Source organism: Carassius auratus, chromosome 14 (assembly GCF_003368295.1).
Source record: "Carassius auratus strain Wakin chromosome 14, ASM336829v1, whole genome shotgun sequence".
Classification (NCBI taxonomy): domain Eukaryota; kingdom Metazoa; phylum Chordata; class Actinopteri; order Cypriniformes; family Cyprinidae; genus Carassius; species Carassius auratus.
The window spans coordinates 8,194,348-8,215,408 of NC_039256.1; the positions used below are offsets into that span (position 1 = coordinate 8,194,348).

The window sequence follows — 21,061 nt, forward strand, 5'->3', positions numbered from 1 at the left end:
TGGGCAAGAGTTGATGGTTTCACCGAACAGAGGGCGCAAGCGGGGCATCGAAGAGGAAGACCCTGTCCTTTTCCTTAATATCAGACAGGGTCAACCAAAATTTCCTCCACTAAGGTCGCCATAGACCACCCTATCGCGAAAGCTCTTTGATATCTTTGTCTTTCACTTCCTCGCCCTCATCCAGCTCTTTTAGCAGGTCTGCTTGCTAAGCTTTCAGTACTGCCATAGTGTGTAGGCAACCACCAGCCTGACCTGAAGCCATGTACCCTTTGCCCACCAGCGCCAATGTAATACGAAGTGGTTTGGTGGGCAATGCCAAGGCTTTCAGCAACGATGCCACACCAGGAGAGAGATGGCTCGCAAGTGTCTGCTCAACCCAGGGCATTGCCCTGTAACAGTGCTCAATTTAGTCGCATTGCATTAGAATTATAGATGAGCAAGGGACTAAAGAGGCAGGCTGAGAATGGTCTTGCCCATGATGTAGACATGTTGGTGTGGAGATTAGGGAGGAATGGCAAACCCCTGCATGGAGGGAGCACTCATATAACTTACTTTTTTTCTGTTCAGCCTGCTTCTTGGTGGGCCAATCGATATTTAGTTTGGACACAGTGCGAGTTATCACCTCCACAAGCTCCTCATAATGTGCGGAATGAGGGGATTCATCGACACCCCGACATCCTGAGCATTGAGCACTCTCCCCGGGGGGAACAAAAGGACTTGCCCAGCTCCCAACTCGAAGAGAGTCCTCCAGGAACGAAGCGTCCGCAGCAAGAGGCACTCACAATGTGGGCAGTCAGCTCCCTCAACAGATGACTCAGGGTGCTTCACTCTCAGACAAACAATGGAAGGCTAAACTGTTGCTTGCTTTCATCACCCCTCTTATGCATAATTGATTTGTCTTTACACTTTGGCATTTGTGATTTATTTGGAAATGCGACAAACAATGGTAAATAAGACATACAGACACAGAGTGCTTCGCTGAATGACAGAAGCTGATTCTGTATCCACCCAACATGCTTTTATACTTCCTGGTATCTATGTCACCTTGTCCGTGATGTCTCACCCATCTTGCCTTGATACATGTGATTCAGAGCGTGGTCACGCTGAAGGCGTTCCCAAATGGTCTCACTGCTCTTTCGTGTTCCTGAAAGTTTTTTCTTTGGAGAAAAATTCCCAGACCTAAGCCACAGGTAATTGGAAATTAATAAATACATTTTTAGATAATTCTTTGTCATTTTTCAAACCTTGTCTGGTTTTTCCTCTTCACTGGGCCATTCATTTCTGAAAATAAATAAATAAACAAATAAATAAATAAAATGCAGTTGCGAAAAAAGTGTCAAAATGAAAGTTTAATGTAACAATGCTAGATTTTTACTTATTTATTATTATTATTATTATTTATTTATTTATTTTTAACTAAATTTGTTATTATTGTTTTGTATATTTAAATGTGCTTTAATTGTCGTACAAGATACAGGGTTAATAAAGAGCTTTTACTTCTAACCTAATGTATTCCTCTGGATCTATATCGTCAGTCTTGGTAAAGATGAAGTTGATGCTTTTGCACTCTCCTGCTTGTGTCATGTAGTAAACACAGTGTTTTAATATTTCCCAGGGGTCTTCATCAGTAGTGCCTCGGTTGATGGCACTAACGATCCACACTACAGAGCACTCTCCTAGTTTCTGCGGAATTGATACAAATTTGCACAGTGTAGGCCCTTTAAAAATCTGTTTTGCATGATTCATTCCACTGATAATAAAAAATGTGCTATTAATGAAAAGTAAATAAAAACAGCTTGTATTTACAGATTTCCATAGGCTGTCTCTAGTCTTGTTGCAGTCTCCAGTCCCAGGAATATCAACAAAGACAATGTGCTCTAGGAGAGGGTTTGGAATCTTGATGGCTACACTCTTCACAATGGGCCAGTACCAGTTACCAGGATTTGATCTACTGTGCTGTATGAATTTTGAAATCTCCTTGGCAAAGTTGGAGCCCTGTTAAACAATCAAATGATGCTGAATAAAGGAAACAGACACTGAACTATATAAACTTAAAATGTCAAATTAAGACTTATTTCATTCGAAAAGTTTGAAATAATTTAGATAAAATTAATTTTTAAATTTTGCTTTCTAAAACTTACATTAGAATGTGAAATTGGCATTTTTTCCTTCTGCAAAAGTTCATCGATTTTAGCAGATTTTGCATCTTTTTTGAGCTCCTCCAGTGTTTTCTTAAATGCATTAGCACCATAGAGTGCAGTAATCTTTTCTATTGCAATTTTAGTCATGTCATCATTCTTGTCCTCAGTTTTATCAGACAAATCCAATAAAAGATCTTTGAGTTGACTGTCCCACTCCTGCAGAGATACATGATACATACAGTATATTCCACAACGGCATGTATTAAAGTATTACCTTCACCTCACCAATTATTATTGTCTTATAAAACAATCACAACAAGTTGAATATTGAAAGTGAAACCTCTTTAGAAATGAATTCAATATCTGCTGTGTAGTTGGAGTCGCTCAGATTTCCTTCCACTTGTGTAGTAATGGCTGTACATGCACCGGAAGAACCAGACGGAAGTAGATATCTTTCTCCAAGGACTGCGTTTAAAAGGGAGCTCTTACCTTCTCCAGATCTTCCAAAAATTCCTATGGTTACCTTCTTCCTGTTTGTATTGGATTTGTTCATCATATCCATATTTGAAATCTGGTCACTGTATATAATAATATAGAAGAGGTATCTGAACACTGTTTCGCAAAAATATTTTCAAGGTAACACTTTGATTAACACATACAAACAATGTTTAAAACTGATCAACACTTACATAATATAGGCCTTTAAGTCAGTTGAGTCTTGGACTGCAATATTTTGTTTAATTTTTTTTATTACATCCTTTGTCTGCTTCATGATCAAATCTGTGTTGGGAAGTGAAGAGAATTCACAGTGAGGATGTTTTGAGGACTCAAAGAAATTCCATGATATAGCAATGCATTTTGGAACATTGTTAGGATTATAGTTATTTGAACTGCGGGAGTATTTCTATATTGCATTAACTTTTATATGTTCAAGGTTAAATTAAAGGGTAAGTTCACCCAAAAATGAAAATTAAGTCATTAATGACTCACCCTCATGTCGTTCCAAACCAGTTTAGTCTGAGAGCTCTCAGACCCTCCATTGAAGCTGTGTGTACGGTATCATAGGCGTAGGTTTGGTCTCCGCTTTGGTGGGGACACCCCGGGAAACACGGAGGAGAGAGAACTGTACATGCACACCCCCCATCCACAATTCCTGCCGGCCCGGGACTCAAACTCACAACCTTTCGATTGGGAGTCCGACTCTCTAACCATTAGGCCACGACTTCCCCAATTATCATGTACATTAGTGTTTACACTAACAAAAAATACTCTGCCACAAGGAAACAAATCTAAATAAATAAATATAATAACCCTTTTCTATTATAAACACTATTTACCCTCCAGTAGAATCACGTTTATGTTGACTGCAAGATTCTAAGTTAAGGTACAGGCTTATTGACATTCAGTTACTTGCTAACGTAGCATTCTATCATCCTGGGTAACACATACTATCACCATTTAATACTATTTTCCACAGTTGAATAAAACTGATTTTTTTTTTTTTTTTTTTTACTGGCCTTTGTATGTGGCACAGAGACAGCCCTGGTAACTTACCGTCGGCGTCGTCAACATGTGCGCGCACACACACACACATACACCACCCGCTCGCTGCTAGTGCAAGCACAAAAGTAGCCCGCCCCGCGCGTGTAGCCTGTCAGATACCCCGCCGCCAATCAAATTACGGCGTTTCTTGTACTGTCGTCATTCTGGCCATTAAAATCGATCCAAATAGCAGTTCAACGGAGCTTGCTAAATATTGGTGGGGACAAATTTGTCATCTCAAAATATTGATAGGGACTAGTACCTAGCGTCCCCCCCTAAACCTACGCCCAAGTACGGTATACTGTCCATGTCCAGAAAGGTAAGAAAAAATTTACTACTTTGATGATGTTTTTCTTACCTTTCTGGACATGGACAGTATACCGTACACACAGCTTCAATGGAGGGACTGAGAGCTCTTGGACTAAATCTAAAATATCTTAAACTGTGTTCTGAAGATAAACGGGGGTATTACAGGTTTGAAACATGAGGGTGAGTTATTAATGACATAATTTTCATTTTTGGGTGAACTAACCCTTTAAGTATCAATGCATGCATAGTACATTATTACAATGCTGCCTTTTTTCTTTTTACTCAAAGATAATTTGACCACTGAGAAATGAATACCTAATAATTCTTAGGGCTAAATTAAAAAACATTGCTTCAGACATTGATGCATATATAGTGACGTATATTACAAGTTTGAAATATTTTCATAGTTCAAAAGTGATATGCATGAATGTGTAAATACAATATGGCTTTCTTGATCGTCAGGAATATCAATAACACTGCATTTTTGTGAAACTTTGTAAAAGAAAGATGTAGTTCACACTAACATCAATTACTATGCTGTTTTGTTGTTGTTACTGTATTTTATACTTTTTAATATAAGATTAAATAACAGTGCTATTTTAGAGAAAACTAAATACTTACCTGTTGTAAGTTCCTGTGAACTCTTGTCAGGTCGCTTTGCGCTTGAGCCAGATGCTTCATTACTACGCTTTCTTTTAGTACCTATCAGAGAATTTATAACAAGATTTTGATTGATTGGTTGATTGATTGATTGATGGATTATGGAATCAGGCAGTAAAGCATCAACAAGAGAACTTGTTTCATACCATGGCTAGTCATTGTGCAGTGAACAATGCCTAGAAAAAAAAGACAATAAATCATAATCATACATACATTTCTTTACCAAAAAGTAGTATACTTCAAGTTTATTTTATTAAGTATACTTAATTAAAGTTCAAATATATTTTATATAAGTATCCTTTATGTAGCAAGTATACAAATATCAGTGTTCTAGTAGTATACTTGTAAGGGTATTGTTTCAATACTGCTTGGGACTAAATTGGCCCACTTTCTAATATATAAATGTATACTTTTAAGTATACTTTAAGTATAACAGTAGCAAACTTTGAGTTCACTACTAGTTTACCTCTATGCTTGTAGTTTGTACTGCAATTACACTAAAATTGAACTTATAGTATATTGATAGTTGACTAGTTCAATACTTTGTACACTGTGAAGTAGAGCCCTGCGTGGGACTGTTTTCTTAAACCCGCTCGCACTGAATGTATGCTCAGGCCCGCCAGCGCCCGCACCCTGTGTGTTCAACTCCCACTCGCTCACACAGACTTTATCTCAGAGCTTGTCAAAAATGTACACAAATAGATGCTCAGAATAAATATTCATTCGAGTTATCATCCAGAATAACAGATTTAAAACATGGTTGTATTTAAATAATATGAAGTAACCGATTCTAAACCAAAGCACCACATGATAAAAACATTGGGTATTTTTTTATTTTTAATGTGGTTTTATTAACAAAGTTCGGGAGAAGCACGATCAGATAATCATCCAATTTGGCACAGGTGCATCTCGTTTAGCTAATCATCTTAAATAGCACGCAAGCGTATATATATATCCAGTCTTCCTACCTACTGTCCCACGACAGTTTTTCGGCAACCCTCCTCCACCCCAACTCCTCACTTCTAATCTATTTATCCCAAATTAGGGATAGGGGGAGTTATTTAGGTTCGGGCTATGCTCCGGGCCCGGACCCCTCCCCCAGGACAGCACGCCAAAATATGCCTACTATTTGCCTTCAGATTAGATGTAAGGGTGAACTCGTGAATTATCATTATAAAACATTAACCGTTACAAAAAAACCGCATCTATTTCACATTCACAATATCTTTCTTAACTGGCTATTGCAAAAAAGAAAATAATACTTTCTCTCTCTCTGTCTCTCTCTCTCTCTCGTGCATCTTTCTTCCGAGATCCGCCCCCACTCTGAATGCGCCTCTCTGACAGTGCACTAGATGTGGGAATGATCAAAATAACATTTTTTTTCAGTGACAAATAAGAATTGTGTCCGGATGTCTGACTTGACTTGCTTTGCTTTTGTAAAGTAAACAGCAGCTTTAGTTTTCTTCTCAACTTCTTTCTACTACACACCACCGTTCAAGGGTTCATATGAGTCTGTGCGCTGTATGTCAGAGTGGAGCACAGTTTATATTTAATTATGGATATGAACTAAAGTCTTATTGAATCTGGATTGCTTTGATTAATTATTAATTAATAATGAATAAAAAAATAATAATTGATCAAAAGTTCAGTCGCACAATTGTAAATAAAACAAGCATATCATAATTGTAATAAATCTGAAAACGGTTACTGTTGTGTCCATTTGTATTAGTGCCATATCTTTAATTATGAAATGTATTAGTCTTGTTTATTATCATGTGGTTCCTTATTTCATGTTCTTTTCTGATGTGCCCCACCCTGACTTGTTCAGACTGGATTAAACTGCACTTTTGAGGAAGTGGACGCCACATTAAACTGAATTACAGAAAACGAGAAAAATATGTTGTTTTTCATTGCTCTTTTTGGCAAGTGTCTTTAAACCTCTGGAGTTTGTTATTGTATAAAGTTTGTATGCAGTGTATGTTTCACACTTCAACATTCATGTGTATTTTTAAATCACAATTTTATCTGATGGATTACATCTTGAACATTAGGTCTTAAACACACAATCTGCACTTAGATCTTTCTTCCCTTCTGATCTGTCATATTTGATGGTAACACCTTACAGTTTCACTCAAATCTGGGTAGCAAAAACCAGTATTGTTATATTACCAAAAAAAAAAAAAAAACATAAAAATGAAAATGGTATGTCATTCAAGGACATGAAAAAATATAACAAATACAAGTTAACTATGCAACACTTAAACAAACAATAAGCACAGTACTTACTCTGCAATGAAATCCCAGCTTTTCACGCTCGGTGTCTGTATGAATTCTGCTGGCCAGATTTTTATATCAAACACATGAGGGTGGAGTTTGAGGAGTGGCATTGGACTCTGTGTTGTTGGTGTTTCTAGGTCGAAAGCACATGAAACAAACCTTATACTATCAACAGATGTTTTTTGTTTAGTTTTTTTATTGAATGTATTGTGAAAAATGGAAGTTGCATACCAGAATGGAGCCAGGTTTATTAAGTATTGGGACACCAACAATACAATTCTCCAGAATCTCTTTACATGCTATAGCTAATCTAGAGGAGATGAGTGCTCCCAGATAGGGTTAAAGTAGTCAGATCTGTTCATGTGTAAGGGGTGTCCCAATACTTCTGTCCATATAGTGTATTTAGGTGTGTATATACATTATATAATTATTAGGCACGTTGATTTTCTGATGATATATTTTTTCAAGCTCATTTTACTAATTCCAAACCCCATCAATCTTAAAAACTACTATTATTATTGTATTTAATCATTTATAAGTGATGTATAATTGTCCATGAAGACTGGAAGTAACAAACTCCTTATATTCAGGTGTGCAGAATCATTAGGCATGTTTACTTTTATTGATGAAACGAGCCAAAAAGAGGTTTTTAAAAAGTCAAAAATGATTAAATCGCCATTAGAAATATAAAAAACTAATTTGATACAGAAATTGCAAGTTAAGACATGACCATTGATAGCAAAATGCTCGGGGTCAAATAAATAAATAAATAGAAAACAGGTGGAGAAGAAAAGAGCAAAAGAATAAAGAATTAGTGTGAAATCATCAGGAAGCATTTAGTCTTCAGATCCACTATTTTCCAGAACTACAACTTTCCTGGATTCTCCAGAATGACAAGGTGTTAGAAAAGATTTGTTGAATAAATGCTGTTCTTTTTAACTTTTTATTGATCAAAGAATCTTGAAAAAAAAAAGTAACAGTTTCCAAAATAATCTCAAGTATTAGTTGAACATCTTGTGTAGTTTCTCTGTGTGTCTCACTGTTGTATGATCCTCTGTTAGTCCCACCGATTTCTCCACATTCAGGGACATGCTTCTAATACTGACACTTGTTTTTAAAATCTGCTGTTTCCTTTTATCATTGGCATAACAGTAGTCTATATGCGCCGGCAACCATCATCAATTATGATTGATGTGACCTTTGACCTATGAGTTATGTCCAAATGTGAGCCCCCGGCATGCGTGAAATTGATCCGTCATGTTTTTGAGTTCCGTGAGGTGACACGTTGTTTGTTCAGCGACCAAGTGATGAATGAGCTCCATGAAGAATTAGTTTGAAGATTATATGGATCTTTCCCATATTCGGACTCATCTGGACGTGTCTGTGTGTTATGTGACTGCGGTATCAGGTTGTAGCCTGTAATCTCTCTCACTCTGTGTGTGTGTGTGTGTGTGTGTGTGTGAACTGTGATAAAAACAAGTAGGTGTTGATGAAGAATAAATATAATAAATGATTTTAACAGATCGTAAGTTCGTATCACAGTGTGTGTGTGTATGCATTTAATATGACGGTTCTATAAAAAGATTCTCAACTTATTAATAAACTGTGAATAAACCAATAAAAATATACATTATTTTGAAAGTTTCCCTAGTTCAAGCACTACGATTCCTCACAATGAGGTTCACAACATGTTGTCGTGTATAAACTAAATCAGTACCGCGAGCCTTCTCTCTCTCTCTCTCTCTCTCTCTCTCTCTCTCTCTCCCCGCCGGTGTGAGCGCATGCTCCTGTCATTTCGGTCCGCTGCGAAAGATAAAGCGGATAAGCCGAGAAAACGTTTTAAAAGCACTAAATCTCTCACGACTGAGCTATATTATTTTAATATTTAAATAAGTAGTCTCCCTTTACATCTGTTCTCTGGCGGTTCTTGCTTATATTTTAACTAATTGTCTTATTTTAATAATGGTAGGCTATTTTTATATGATCTAGAATGGATAAGCGGTCTACGCAGTCATAGCTTTGATCATCGTATCTAACTCCGTCTCAAACATGGTTCAAAGCGTTTTTAGTTGTTTAGCTAAAATTACATCTATTTTAAACATGAATCAGCTTTTATTCTCGTCATTTGGCGTTGGATCATTTATTTCACAGTGTTTCTAGCTACGATGCAAACACGGCTCGTCCTATAAAGTAAACTATGTCTGATTTTCAGAAAAGTGGTCCGGAGAACATTGCTGGAATGTTTACAGACAGGTCTCATGCTGCTATCTTCACCACCATAATCTTACTCTTTGTTTTGAGAAGATTGTTTGAATAACATCAAGGTAGTTTAGAGCCTGTTTCAGATTTAACCGTGAAAACATGGTCGTAAAAGACACAGTGCTGGTTATTTTCACAGACTTCAGGCTCTGATTGTAAACGGAAAGCTATGTTTACCCATGTGGAAGTAATCACACTGAAATATTTACGATGTCTCATACAAACCTTTCATTAAAAAAATGTTTACCATCACAACTTGTATCTCTACAAGATGATGAAGAGCAGTATGATTATTAAAAATAAGAATAAGCACCCAAACGATGAGATTTAGTAGATTTCAAACCTAAACTCAAGATGCTCTAATGCAGAGGTTAGAAGTAGTCAAATGAGCTTCTGATGAATGAAAGACACTTACAGAGAGTTTTCTTTATGCATTAGACTTAGACTGAAAATCAGTTGTCATAAGTTTGTTTCCAACAAATCAACTTTAGAAAGGCACTACGAATGTCTCACAGAATCTTTACAACAGATTACACGTTCTATCTCACTAAAAATGTTATAATTAACCGTGATGTTTAAACGCACCATATTTATGTCCACACTATAATGTTTTATTTTATTCAAATAAAAACAAGAGGGTCTATATAGTATTATATTATTAAGCGTTGATCAAATAATTGCTAAGCAATAATAAAGGTAAAGGATTTTATTGTCATCCCAAAGCATGTACATGAGCTGGAACGAAATTAGACACTGAGGCCCGGTTAAAACCATACACAATAAATAACTAACTACTCATCAATAAATACAATAGATAAAATAACAAATAATACAAGCCCATATTAATATATGGGTACAGTCTCTCCACACACTAAAAACCCTTAAAAATTAGCTGTATAGTAATAAAGTTAGTGCAATCTAATTTAGGACAGCAAGTTCAGTTTATCAATTCTGTAGTTGTCAATGTTAAAAAGTCTCACGACTTCTGATAGAAACTGTTTTTTAACCTTGATGTCCTAGCTCTGATGCTGCGCAGCCTCCCGCCTGAAGGAAGAGGGTCAAATAGTCTATTGGTAGGGTGAGAGAAGTCTTTCATGATCCTAGTCTTGCATCTGTTGATGTATATATCTCCAATTGCAGGGAGACTACAACCGATGACTTTCTCTGCCGTCTTAACCACACGCTGTAGGGCCTTCCTCTCTGTTACAGAGCAGTTTCCATACCACACTGTTATACAAGATGTTAGGAGGCTCTCCACCACACACCTATAAAAAGATGTGAGAACTGTAGTTCCCAAGACAGCCTTTTTAAGCCTCCTCAGAAAATACAGCCTTTGATGAGCCTTTTTTACCAGACTATTACAGTTGGATTTCCACTTTAAGTCATCATTGATATGTACTCCTAGATATTTGTAGCTGGAGACAATCTTCACCTCAGCTCCCTCAATACAAATGGGAGGGGGGTGCCTCCTATTGGTTTTTCTAAAGTCCACAATAATTTCTTTAGTCTTTTCCACGTTAATGCATAGGTTGTTGTCCTTGCAACAGGCCACCATTTGTTCCACCTCTGATCTGAGAAATGAGTCCCATCACCACAGTATCATCTGCAAACTTGACAACATGATTACTCGGGTGTCTGGCTGAACAATCATATGTCAGCAGTGTGTACAACACTGGGCTCAGGACACATCCCTGTGGTGAGCCGGTGTTAAGAACAATGGTGGAAGAAAATGTATTATGGATTTTTACAGACTGTTTTCTGTTTGTTAAAAAGTCCAGAAAATTCCAGTACCCAGTTGCACAATGAGTAACTCAGTCCTAAAATTTCCAGTTTGTGTATCAATGTCTGTGGAATGATTGTATTAAAAGCCGAACTAAAATCCATAAAAAGCAATCTCGCATAGGTGTCTTTGCTGTCCAGATGGGTAAGAGCCAGATGTAAAACTGATGAGACGGCATCTGCAGTGGACCTGTTCTTTCGATAAGCGTACTGATTCTGGTCAGTGCTGCCATCAATTTTCTCACTGATGTGAGTCATGACCAGCCGCTCAAAACACTTCATCACTATTGGGGTAAGTGCTACCGGGCGATAGTCATTCAAACATGACACTGTGTTAGTCTTAGGAACAGGAATGATTGTAGCAGATTTAAAGCATGAGGGTACAACTGCTTTTGACAGTGAGATATTAAAAATGTCAGCCAGTACCTCTGAGAGCTGAAATGCACAGTCTTTCAGAACCCTGCCTGGGATGTTATCTGGGCCTGCAGCTTTCCGTGGTTTGACTCTCTGAAGGACCCTCCTGACATCTTCTGTGGTAACACTGGGTGGCTGCTCACCAGGTGCTACAGTGAGTCTAGTGCTAGGAGTGTTATTAGAGACCTCAAAACGAGCATAGAAAGTGTATCTTGAGAGCATAATCAGCCTTGGCTCTTTTTATGCCGGTATTCAAATTCCTCCTTGCCACTCGAAGCGCCTCCGTGTCACCCTTCCTGAATGCTGAATCTCGTGCTCTCAGAAGTGATCTGACCTCAGCAGTTAGCCAGGGCTTCTGGTTAGGGTGGATAGTTATTGTCCTAGTGGTAGTAACATCATCCACACACTTACTTATGTAACAGGTGACAGAGGATGCATACTCGTCCAGATCCACCTCTTCAGCATCTGTTGATGTCTCCCTGAAGACCTGCCAGTCAGTACTTTCAAAGCAGTGTTGCAACACAGAGGCAGCATTACTGGGCCACACTGTAATTGACTTTTGTGTTGGTTTCATTGTCTTCACAGGTGGGCTGTAGGAGGGAACAAGCATAACAGAGATATGATCAGACAGTCCAAGGTTAGGAAGAGGGAGTGATCTGTAGGCTCCGCGTCTGTTTGTGTACACACGATCGAGGGTGTTATTTCCCCGGGTTGCAATAGTAACATGTTGATAAAACCTTGGTGTAATGTCCATCAAATTTACATGGTTAAAATCTCCAGCAATCACATAAAATGCATCCGGGTACTTGTTTTGGAGAGAGACTATGTTTTCATGTAGTTCTGCTAGCGCCTCATTAGCTTTTGCGCTCGTGGGGGATATAAACAACAATATTGAACACTGCTGTGAGCTCTCGCGGTAGATAATACGGCCGGCAACACACCAATTTGAAAAACTAATAGAATGCATAATCGATATAAAACCTGGATGACGAGTAATTTCTTACTGTTAAATACTGAAAAAACAGAGTTGTTAATCATAGGGCCTAAAAACTCTGCTTGTAATAACCTAGAACACTGTCTAAGACTTGATGGTTGCTCTGTCAATTCTTCGTCATCAGTTAGGAACCTAGGTGTGCTACTTGATCGCAATCTTTCCTTAGAAAGCCACGTTTCTAGCATTTGTAAAACTGCATTTTTCCATCTCAAAAATATATCTAAATTATGGCCTATGCTCTCAATGTCAAATGCAGAAATGTTAATACATGCATTTATGAGCTCAAGGTTAGACTATTGTAATGCTTTATTGGGTGGTTGTTCTGCACGCTTAGTAAACAAACTACAGCTAGTCCAAAATGCAGCAGCAAGAGTTCTTACTAGAACCAGGAAGTATGACCATATTAGCCCGGTCCTGTCCACACTGCACTGGCTCCCTATCAAACATCGTATAGATTTTAAAATATTGCTTATTACTTATAAAGCCCTGAATGGTTTAGCACCTCAGTATTTGAATGAGCTCCTTTTACATTATACTCCTCTACGTCCGCTACGTTCTCAAAACTCAGGCAATTTGATAATACCTAGAATATCAAAATCAACTGCGGGCGGCAGATCCTTTTCCTATTTGGCGCCTAAACTCTGGAATAACCTACCTAACATTGTTCGGGAGGCAGACACACTCTTGCAGTTTAAATCTAGATTAAAGACCTATCTCTTTAACCTGGCATACACATAACATTAGATAAGATAAGATAAGATAAGATAAGATAAGATAAGATAAGATAAGATAAGATAAGATAAGATGATCAGATAAGAATCACTTTATTCACCAAATGCATCAGCAGATACACAGGAATTTGATATGGCCATCAGTAACACATAAACTCAACACACAAACAAATATGCGTATAGCTGCAAAAAGCATGCCTAAAACAATCAAATCAAATAATAAAATGGTCCAAAAATAGTGCTAGATCAGCTATTCATAAGGGAAATGGCTTTTGGAAAAAAAACTATTAAGATGGCGTGAGGTCCTTGTCCTCACTGCTCTGTACCTTCTTCCTGAAGGAAGCAGCCTAAAAATGTCACTTGCTGGATGGGACTGATCAGCAGCAATTTTAGCCGCCCTCTTCCTGACTCTGGCCTCATATAGGTCATTAATTGACAGCTGCCTTTGTCCAGTCAGCCTCTCTGCTGTGCGCACAATACACTGTAGTCTGACCTTCGCCTGGGCTGATGCAGATGCAAACCAAACAGTAATGGATGCTGAAAGAAGGCTTTCCACAGTGGCTCTATAGAATCTAGTGTAGCAGAAATGAGTCGAACCAGACAAATTAAAGAGTCTATCAGAGCTGTGTGCATTGAAACGAGAGCCGAACTCCTCAGGAAGTCATAAATCAGTTCTAGTGCCACAAGAACCAAGCAAGATAACCAACCAACCAACTTGTTCAAACAACAGCTTTCAACATTAACACCAATAGAACAATTATTGACAATTTTAATTCGAAGAAGAGATTGTACAAATTTATTGTTCGTGATTGAAATGCAAAGCTGGACATCACATGTAAACCCAGGAGATCAAGTTAAATACTTGCATTGACTTCCCCCCCCCAGCAGAACCAGACTGAAATTCCTAAGGGGGAAGGGCTTTAAACCTTTGTCTTCACAGAAAAGTCCCTTTGCCAAAGAATGGCAAAGAAACTGCTTTTTGTACATTATATATGGACCAGAATGAACTCAAAAAGACTTATAAATGAATCATTCCATTGCTTAACTCCATATTCATTTACGTGTAACCCACACATTTGACTATCATGTATAATCACTTATTGTGTATGTTTTGATAACTATAGGATACATAGTCATGTCTAGTATTGATATAATCAAATTTTCTTGCTTGATATTGTCCTGACAATCATTTATTTGTAAAATATATCATAATCGTGTTATAGGAATCATGTCCAAAATTAGGCCCTGCGGGGCAGGAACCACATGCTTGGTAAGATAAACAAATGATTTATGATACCCCGAGCCAAGACCATATCTGATTGGTCAAGGCAACATTTGAGAGGTGGCCAACAAGGAAGTTTAAATACTTTGGACACCATGAAATTTTGCTTTTAGACTGCTTTTAGTCCCTTGCTGCTGCTATTAGCCATGTCTGTTTCTAGTCTCTAGCTATGCTTCTGCTAGCTTGTAGCTTCTAGCCATGCGGTTTAGTCATCACTGTTTGAGCGCGGTTCCTGCGTGCTTCGGCCTGCCTGCTGCTACTATGCCACGATGAGAAGGAACACAACCTAGTCTCGTCAAACTTTATTTCTTTTCTTTTCCGTTTGAGAGTTTCGTGTTCTGAGTTAAGTTTTGTAACGTCGAGTCTCCGACGCCTGACCTCGGATGCCCGTTCAACTTCGACCAGCGCACACGACTCTGCACTTTCAGCCAACGCCCAACAACCACGGGCTTCCCAAGATGTCACTTCACTACTGAACTTCCAGCCAATCAGCGACATCGGGATACCCCTTTCAACGGGAGTCCCTTTCACAGGAAACGAAGGCAACGTATCCCCAGATATTTGTTGTGCTGGTGTATCTAATATAATTTTAGTCACATTGAGGAACTCAATGCAAGGGCTAATTACGTGATTGATGATTGTTCATGTCTATGCAATTTAACGTATTGCTGTAAACTTGGAATTCCATATTTCCATTCTCTTAAACTCATCTTTTCCTAACTTTCGATCTTCCTGCAACTTGTGTGAATGTGTGAGTGCGTGCGTTTATGTGTTAGATTAATTTATATGTCTTAGATTTATCTAATAAAGCCTTATTCATATTGAAAAGAGAAGTATCTTGTGTTTTGTGCTTACAAGTTAATGTCTTAAACTGCCGATCTTGTTACTGTGCTAATTGATAGTGTTTCACTATAGTTTGGATATTAGTATCCAGTGCAGATTTTATGTTAAACGGCTTGTTCAGTGAATCGCAGTGATCAGACGTGAAACAGTGATTCTGTTCAAATTCCCTTTAAAATCTTAAATGATTCCCTTTGAGCTAAATTGACCTGTTTCCCTTACATTTATTATGGTGGAGAATGATGCGGGCAGTTTAATCTAAATTGTGAGCATAAACCAAGTTATTTAATCTTTGATTTTGCTAAAGGAATGAAAGATGAGAAGCTAGCGAGACGTGTATGTGTGTGTGTGACCCGTGGCGTAGGCAGCGCGCGCCCCCCTCAAATGAATGAAAGCAGCTAGAACTCATGTCCGTCTCTTCATTGTTAACAGCAGTAAGTGAACTTAAAAGTAAACATCTGAGATCGTACAATAAGGTAGAAATTGAGCGTGTTCCTCATTTGTGTAATGCCTTGTTTTATAGCTGATTTGATTTCACTGCGTGTTCCAGTGCCTTTCAAACGCTATCTCAGTCACTGTTTGCTGAACGGAGCTAAACTGTTAGTGTTTCAAAAATAAAGAATAGTTTTGAGCGTGTTCCTCAATCTATTTATCAAAGCCCCCGTATTCATATTTCATATAGTTTGATTGCCAGTGCGTGTTCCACTGCCGAATCAAATTTAATATTCGACTCCCCTAAGTTAACTTTAAACATTAGAGAACAATATTTGCCCATTTGTATCCGTTCACAAAGTGAATGCAATCTCACGTAACACTGCATGTGTCCGAGAGTAATTTGAATGGGAGTTTTTAAAAGCTTGATCAAGTAAATTTTAACTGTGTACCAACAGCGAAGGAAAACTTTTATGTTTGTGTCCAGAAAAACTGGCACGGAGAATCAAATTGCTGAGATTGATATAATAACTACAGCAGGAAGCTGCTATTTGAATTAAGATAAATTTAACTCTACACAAACTGAGAGTTTAAGTGCCACATCGCAAAAAGGCGGTGTTGTTATTTGTACAGTGTTGAAATGAGCCGACATTTCATGTAACATGCTTAACTGTATTTGCAACAATGCAAGGATTCATGTGCTAACGTAATTCACTAGAGTGTGTTTTGGTTGCCATAGTGACGACCGTGACCCGGAAGCCTAACGTACTTCCGGAGCAACTCTGAACTGTGCACGCGCAGTGCACAAACTCCGCGGTGTCGCTAAGCTAACGAAACCATTGCATTTACATTGAAGTCTATACTAAAGCCACTAGCCTCAAAGGTTAGCCGTTAGCATTACAATCCAGTGGATGAATAGTGTGTGTTTGGGCAACGCTGACGTGATTTAACCATCTTTAAACATCTTAACTAACACTTGTTAGTCTCTTTCTCTTTATTGCTCTCTTTTCTCACTAAACCACTTATTTTCATTTTACTAGAAAGGGAAATTCTGACTCACAATTATTAATTGTCAAATTGAAATTTAATTGAAACATTAAATTTATTTTGAATCATTTAAAATTTCCCTCTCAGATCATTTCATATGATCTTTTATTTCTAGTATTCTCTTTTGGTCTTAATTATTTAGGAATGAATAAGCCTTGAACTTTGGAAGTTAAAGTAAACTTATTCTTCCTAATTTATTTATTACCCATCTGAATATATGCTATTCAGACCTTTAATTATTTGAATGCGTTTTACCCCCTTCCTATTTTGGTTATACACTTAACCACTATTGTTTTACTTATTGATTTCCTCTTTTTAATTTCATTTTTGCATATCTTGCCCATTTATTATTTTTTTTAATTTTACTTTTTCTTACCATTTCTTTACTTTGTGTATCCTAGCCTGGTAACGACAAACCTTAGCCCTGAATGGAGACATTTTTATCCCTCACTACGAGTTCAAATAAATTAGAAAGACAACTCTCTTTCACTTAAAGTTTATTTTGTTTGATTAGTTGTGCAGCAACTAACACAACGCTCTCCTTGTAGTTGAGATAACCGCTACTGAGACTTACCATCTCCGTCCTCTCTCTCCTTTACTTTCCTCTTCTCTTTTTACATTTGTAGGACATGTAAGAACCATCAATCAATTCTAAGTGAATTAAATACACAATCGTGCCAAAGACGACGAATCATCCTCTCCTTTGTTCTTCCTAACCTCCCTACATTTGGAAACGCAATCCAAGTTTTAGCATCTCATCCAACGTTGAGATCAATTTAATAGAGATACGTGTTGAACAACTGTCGCCTTTGCAGCCTCCCTGGTGAGCAGTCCAACTGAAAGGTGTACGGTGTCAATCCTGTCAGACTAAGAAAAGAGATATCAGAATTATTATTGTATTCTTTTGTCCAAAGCAAGAAATATAATAATATTGTTTAAGTTTTTGATAACATTTAATTAGAAAAAATAATTTTCCTCATTTGAAAAACATTTTGCTTGTCATTTGAATTTGTTTTTCACCTCTGTCTCTCTTTTCCTCTTCCTCATTAGAGTGACAAAGTCTTCGCATCTCTAGTCTACTTAGACACCCTGAGACCAACACAGTCATCACCACATTTCACTAGTGGTTCACAATCACTGATACAACACTTAGTTGTCCCACCACACATAGGCTTTTACTCCACACAGATCTGTGTCAGTCTCTCTTCTCCCCAGCATGCCAACATGCCGCAGACTGCAGACCCCATTGCCCATGGGGAAGATGTGAACATTTGGCTGAGAGGCATGACAGACAGCCTCACTCCAAAGACATTTGAACTGTTATTATTTTTTAATAATAATCCTAATCCTGAGAAGATTCCTGACACAAGATTCAAGCCAGAACAACAACCACGAGGAGCTAGTCAAGATCACGAGCTCACTAAGCTATGCCTTCACAACCCAGCTGAAACTGAGCGACAAGCACATCACCCACCTTCAAGAGGAGCTGACACGTGCTCAACGTCGCATAGACAAGCTGGAAGTGAAAGTTCAAAATCAACTCAAAGCACCCAGCGAGAGGGAGCAGGATACAACAGAACAAGTTATGAAGCTCCAAGCAGCCCTGGCAGCAGCTCAGCTCGACCAGCAACATGCAACGGCTGCTCAGAAAGACCTGGTAAACAGACTCCAGTATGCCGAACAGCTACTAGAGAAAGCCAAGATAGACATCAGAAACAAGAACTCTGAAATCAGTGCTTTGAAAGACCACCTTGAAAGGTACAGAACTGAAATGGACAATCTGACCCAACAACTAGACGATACCAACGATGAGCTCTACAAGGTCAGAAAAGAACTCCAAAATGCTTACAAGCACAAACAAGAGCCAAGGAAAGAGAAACCTCTCTTAGCCTCATCACTGCTGAGCAGAGCAGAGTCCCACGTCCAAGAACTGGCATATGACGAAAGGAGTGAAGGGCCACAACCCAAAACATCACCTGCCTTCGCCACACAACCCTTTCCTGCCAACGAAAGAAAACCTCCTGTCCAAGACCTTGAAGCTGCACTCGGGATGACCATCAAAGACCTCAACAAGCTGTCTGAAAACATCAGCAGGTTCAATCCGAACTCCACAGAGGGCCACGACATCCAAGCTTACCTGCGAGATATCGAATTTCACCTGGAAGTGAGACCTCATGTGACTGACAGAGACTGGTTATACCTCCTTAGAGCCACGTCCAGTCCCGAGGTACGAAACTTTCTAGATCGACAGCCCAGTCAAACAAAGTCAAACTACCAGCGACTTCGTGAGGTCCTGATTAAAGAGTTTACAGACCCAGAGTCTGAACATGGACTGTTAACTGCCTTGGAAACCAAACCAGGTCGTCAAGAGACTCCACAAGCTTACTACAACCGAGTCCGACAAGCCTACTTTGGTGCACACAACAAGCCTGACCTTGAAGAGGATGTGAACTTCAAAAGCCTCTTCCTAAGAAATCTGCACCCTGGAGTCCGAACTCCATGACCATCCAACAGTTGCGTGACCTAACACAGAAGGCCTATAACCGTTGAGATAACCGCTACTGAGACTTACCATCTCCGTCCTCTCTCTCCTTTACTTTCCTCTTCTCTTTTTACATTTGTAGGACATGTAAGAACCATCAATCAATTCTAAGTGAATTAAATACACAATCGTGCCAAAGACGACGAATCATCCTCTCCTTTGTTCTTCCTAACCTCCCTACATTTGGAAACGCAATCCAAGTTTTAGCATCTCATCCAACGTTGAGATCAATTTAATAGAGATACGTGTTGAACAACTGTCGCCTTTGCAGCCTCCCTGGTGAGCAGTCCAACTGAAAGGTGTACGGTGTCAATCCTGTCAGACTAAGAAAAGAGATATCAGAATTATTATTGTATTCTTTTGTCCAAAGCAAGAAATATAATAATATTGTTTACGTTTTTGATAACATTTAATTAGAAAAAATAATTTTCCTCATTTGAAAAACATTTTGCTTGTCATTTGAATTTGTTTTTCACCTCTGTCTCTCTTTTCCTCTTCCTCATTAGAGTGACAAAGTCTTCGCATCTCTAGTCTACTTAGACACCCTGAGACCAACACAGTCATCATCAGCAGGTTCAATCCGAACTCCACAGAGGGCCACGACATCCAAGCTTACCTGCGAGATATCGAATTTCACCTGGAAGTGAGACCTCATGTGACTGACAGAGACTGGTTATACCTCCTTAGAGCCACGTCCAGTCCCGAGGTACGAAACTTTCTAGATCGACAGCCCAGTCAAACTAAGTCAAACTACCAGCGACTTCATGAGGTCCTGATTAAAGAGTTTACAGACCCAGAGTCTGAACATGGACTGTTAACTGCCTTGGAAACCAAACCAGGTCGTCAAGAGACTCCACAAGCTTACTACAACCGACTCCGACAATCCTACTTTGGTGCACACAACAAGCCTGACCTTGAAGAGGATGTGAACTTCAAAAGCCTCTTCCTAAGAAATCTGCACCCTGGAGTCCGAACTCCATGACCATCCAACAGTTGCGTGACCTAACACATAAGGCCTATAACAAGCAGAAGTTGGCCTCAAAGAAAGGTAACAAAACATCCACACTCTTGAACTCTGTCAACAAAGACTCAAGCCTTGCACTGGACGACACTCAGTGGCATCACAACACCAGAGTCTTCCTTCAAGAGCACAGAGAACGTGACACCCATATCCACGACCGCTTTCAGCCCAACTGCTGGAAAAATCCATGGGACTAGCCAGGCTTCTCAAGAAACCAAAAGGATAAGAACATCTGGAAACCTAACCAGATATCCAAAGGTAATCAGCTGACTCATCCAAGAGCAACTCGTGTGGGTAAGCGACAACAAAACCCACCTCAGCACCACTCAGACATGCACAGTGCTGAGTATGCACAAGAACATGACCGCTTACCATTAGAAGACACGGAACAAGTCATTGAACAACTAAGAGAGTTCCTTCAAGACAATTTACATGCAGGTGACCACAAATTTGAGTCATGCTCGCTGTGACCAGCGACAGAACGGAAGGCCGGTGATCACCTGGTGCACCACATCAGAGATGACAAGCACCTGTTCAACAACAACCCTGAATGAACAAGTCTTTCACGGCCAACTGTTGAGGAAAAATCTGAGGTACTAAAGGACATCACCTCAGACACCTAACACAGTCACTAACAAACTGTCAAATTAACTCCAACTTCAAGAACCACATTCCCTGTCTGTGCAACATTAACCACCAGAGCACAGAAGGTCAGAAAGTCTGCTACAGCCAGAAGGCATCACAGGGAGAATGCAACATAGGAGACAAAGTTTTGCAACCCAGCTTCACAC

At 39.0% G+C, this 21,061-nt stretch overlaps 1 protein-coding gene across 3 annotated transcripts in view; it reads right to left on the reverse strand.

Annotated features, from left to right (window-relative positions):
• Positions 1–7,016, reverse strand: part of LOC113113513 (nuclear GTPase SLIP-GC-like) — a 44,266-nt gene extending 37,250 nt beyond the window's left edge. For all 3 annotated transcript variants that reach the window (XM_026279739.1, XM_026279740.1, XM_026279738.1), the window contains exons 1-9: positions 6,939–7,016; positions 4,799–4,828; positions 4,614–4,694; positions 2,831–2,921; positions 2,482–2,719; positions 2,142–2,357; positions 1,807–1,995; positions 1,505–1,683; positions 1,245–1,281 (exon numbers count right to left, since the gene is read on the reverse strand). In XM_026279739.1, coding sequence (XP_026135524.1) covers positions 1,245–1,281; positions 1,505–1,683; positions 1,807–1,995; positions 2,142–2,357; positions 2,482–2,719; positions 2,831–2,921; positions 4,614–4,694; positions 4,799–4,811 — 1,044 coding nt within the window. In that variant the 5' untranslated portion in view covers positions 4,812–4,828; positions 6,939–7,016. The remainder of the gene's footprint in view (positions 1–1,244; positions 1,282–1,504; positions 1,684–1,806; positions 1,996–2,141; positions 2,358–2,481; positions 2,720–2,830; positions 2,922–4,613; positions 4,695–4,798; positions 4,829–6,938) is intronic.
• Positions 7,017–21,061: the final 14,045 nt, after the last annotated feature.